The following is a 3,131-nucleotide window of genomic DNA, read 5'->3' on the forward strand; positions in this document are numbered from 1 at the left end:
ACATTAGGTATGACAATAAATGCTTTTCATTTTCTTCACTCCCGCTACATTTGACATGTTAGTATTTTTCTTCTCTTCCATTGTAGCTAGTCTATTACACATACACATCTACTCAGGGAAAGTTTATTTAAACTTGAAAAGCCATTCCATTAGATGTAGTGAAGACTCTTCCTGAATGTCGACCTAAATAGCCGTAACTGAAGGATGTTGAATTCCCTTAGGCCTACTTGTTTTAATTCCCTATTTTATGCGGAGTTGTGCTTCCTGTATCCCTCTCAGAGCAGCCGAGTTGATGAGGGAGACAGAATCAATTAGAAAACATATTACTTTTTCGTAAAATGTATTATTTCATTAGGGCTATTCATGATTGAAAATTATTATTATTAGTATTGATAATGAGAGATAAAACTCACAATGGTTTCCTTGCAATACCATACACCTATCACTGCTGTTAAATGACTCTTTGTTATGGTTATATCGTCACACGCTCTTCTTCTTCTTCTTCTACTACTACTACTAAAGCTTTTCCCGCTATACAGGGTAGCTATTTCTTGAAAGCCGTTTCCAATTTCTTCTATTTCCCATGTCCTCCATTGTGAGATCTTTCTCCTCCATATCTGCTGTTACACACTCCATCCACCTTCTCTATGGTCTCCCCCTCCTCCGCCAACCTGGAGCATCCATATCCAACTACCTCCTCCCAATATACTCCTGGTCTCTCCGTCACACGCTCTAGGTCTACGGAATTCTAGATATTAATTCATTCCTTTGGTCTTTTCGTTTAAGAATTCAAGCATCTTAATTCTTTGATTTATGAAGCGGCCTTTATACCCTAGTATTGGGGTCTATGAGGCCATTCATTGTCTTAAGGAAAACTCATCAGTTATGAAGTCAAAGTTAGAATAGATTAAACAGTAAGAGAGAAGAAAGGAACCTGTCAGATATTGGTCAGGGCAACTTTTAGATAAGCTAAGCTTTATAGACATGCAATAAAGATAAGTAAGCCTATCCTGTGAAATATTTTATCAAGATGTTCATTTAGTATTAGATCGAGGACTCCAAAGTTTTCTGTAGAAATCTGTGGTAGAACAAAATTCATCATCATCATCTCCTCCTACGCCTATTGACGCAAAGGGCCTCGGTTAGATTTAGCCAGTCGTCTCTACCTTAATCTTTTAAATCAATACTTCTCCATTCATCATCTTCCACTTCACGCTTCATAGTCCAAGAATTTAAATCAGAGAAAATTAAATAATTTCAAACTAGTCTTATTCTCTATGGGGATCTATAATCTAGTGTTACTTTCTTCCTTTTAAGGAAAATAATAACTGCTATTACTGCCCAACTGATCTATGCATCACAAGAACCATGAAGAGGATAAACAACATAGGTGACAACACATTCCCTTGGAGTACTCCACTGTTCATTGGAAATTCCTTTGATAGGACTCCACTAACATCAACTTTGGACTTGCTGTTCGCAAAGAAAATTAACAATCGAAATTGATATATTAACATGGCATCTCAATTTCATAGCTCTACGAACACCAGTTTTACTAATTCCTTATCAAATCAAAAGATTATTTTAATTGTTGTTGTAACATTATCAAACTCAGAATCAGATAGCAACTGAAAACCTTTGATTCCTTTTTTTAGAAAAATTAAAGGAAACTCATCATCTCCTACGCCTATTGACGCAAAGGACCTCAAAGAAAAAAAAAGAATCTATATAAGTAATTTTACCTGCATCTCTTAGCTGTCATTTTGCTGATGGAAATTTAATAAACAGAACTCATTAACTTTTTATTCATATTTTTCATTCCATTAAGGAGTGAAACCAAAAAAAAAAAATTACATCTCAAGTATTCTGTGAAATGGCGAAAGAGACTTTACAAAAATAAGTTTGTCATTTAAATAATATTCAAAAGTCAACACTGTAATGTATTTGTATACATTTCAACAAACGCACATATTACTTAAAAATGTATCTACATGTGCGTCATTTAGAAAGGAACAGAAAACGAGAACTATTATTTTTTTGGAAGAAAACGACAGTTGATACATAAAAACTACTCAAAAGATCACATACAAAAATACATCGATTTATAAACATGTCATTTAAAGGCAGTTCGAAACGTGTTTCAAAGTCGCGTTAAATTTACATTGAAAAATGCCGTCATTCCAAGGCGCCCTTCGGAGAGGAATACTCAGAAGGGTTAGAAGTGCATGCCCTTCGCTAAAGCTTCTCTCCAGTCCTTTCATCCAATCCTTCACCATCACGACTTTATTTCCTCCTACCTAAAATGCAGAAGTACGAGACATCTGCTATTCTGCATAATATTACTTCTTCCATTTCTGTATCGCAATTATTCTATTTGAACGATTCGTAAACTCCATTGCAACATCGTGAAGTGAAAGACACTCCCTGAACTCCATGGCAACACTTCTTTGTTTCTTTACTTCTTCCATGGAAAAGCAGAAGCGCCCGCACTCCCTAGACTTCCTGGGCGTACTTCTTCCTTCTCTTCTTCTTCATGCTGTCGTCGAACCTGACCGCCAGGGGCATGAAGAGCCACAGCAGGAAGCTGCAGAAGGAGAGACCCGCCAGAACCCAAATGCAGGCGGCGTAACTTCCTGTCAAGTCCCTGACCAGACCTGTGGGAATAGAGCGTCGTGGTGAATCTCTCTCTCTCTCTCTCTCTCTCTCTCTCTCTCTCTCTCTCTCTCTCTCTCTCTCGTATTTATTTTTTTGTACCCGCAATTGTCCTTCATAATTCAATAGGAGTTAAGTAATAGGTAACATTATAATAGGCATGTTCTCTCTCTCTCTCTCTCTCTCTCTCTCTCTCTCTCTCTCTCTCTCTCTCTCTCTCGTATTTATTATTAACGTGTAATCACTTTTTTGTACCCGCAATTGTCCTTCATTAATTCAATGGGAGTTAAGTAATAGGTAACATATTAATAGGCATGTGTTTTCTCTCTCTCTCTCTCTCTCTCTCTCTCTCTCTCTCTCTCTCTCTCTCTCTCTCTCGTATTTATTATTAACGTGTAATCACTTTTTTGTACTCGAAATTGTCCTTCATAATTCAACAGGAGTTAAGTAATAGGTAACATTTTAATAGGCATGTTTCT

At 36.9% G+C, this 3,131-nt stretch overlaps 1 protein-coding gene across 2 annotated transcripts in view; it reads right to left on the bottom strand.

Moving 5' to 3' along the window:
• Positions 1-1,816: 1,816 nt before the first annotated feature.
• The window catches only part of LOC137652401 (monocarboxylate transporter 12-B-like), a 21,075-nt gene continuing 19,760 nt past the window's right edge, over positions 1,817-3,131 (bottom strand). For both annotated transcript variants that reach the window (XM_068385790.1, XM_068385791.1), the window contains exon 6: positions 1,817-2,654. In XM_068385790.1, coding sequence (XP_068241891.1) covers positions 2,494-2,654 — 161 coding nt within the window. In that variant the 3' untranslated portion in view covers positions 1,817-2,493. The remainder of the gene's footprint in view (positions 2,655-3,131) is intronic.

Source organism: Palaemon carinicauda, chromosome 13 (assembly GCF_036898095.1).
Source record: "Palaemon carinicauda isolate YSFRI2023 chromosome 13, ASM3689809v2, whole genome shotgun sequence".
NCBI classification, from domain to species: Eukaryota; Metazoa; Arthropoda; class Malacostraca; order Decapoda; family Palaemonidae; genus Palaemon; species Palaemon carinicauda.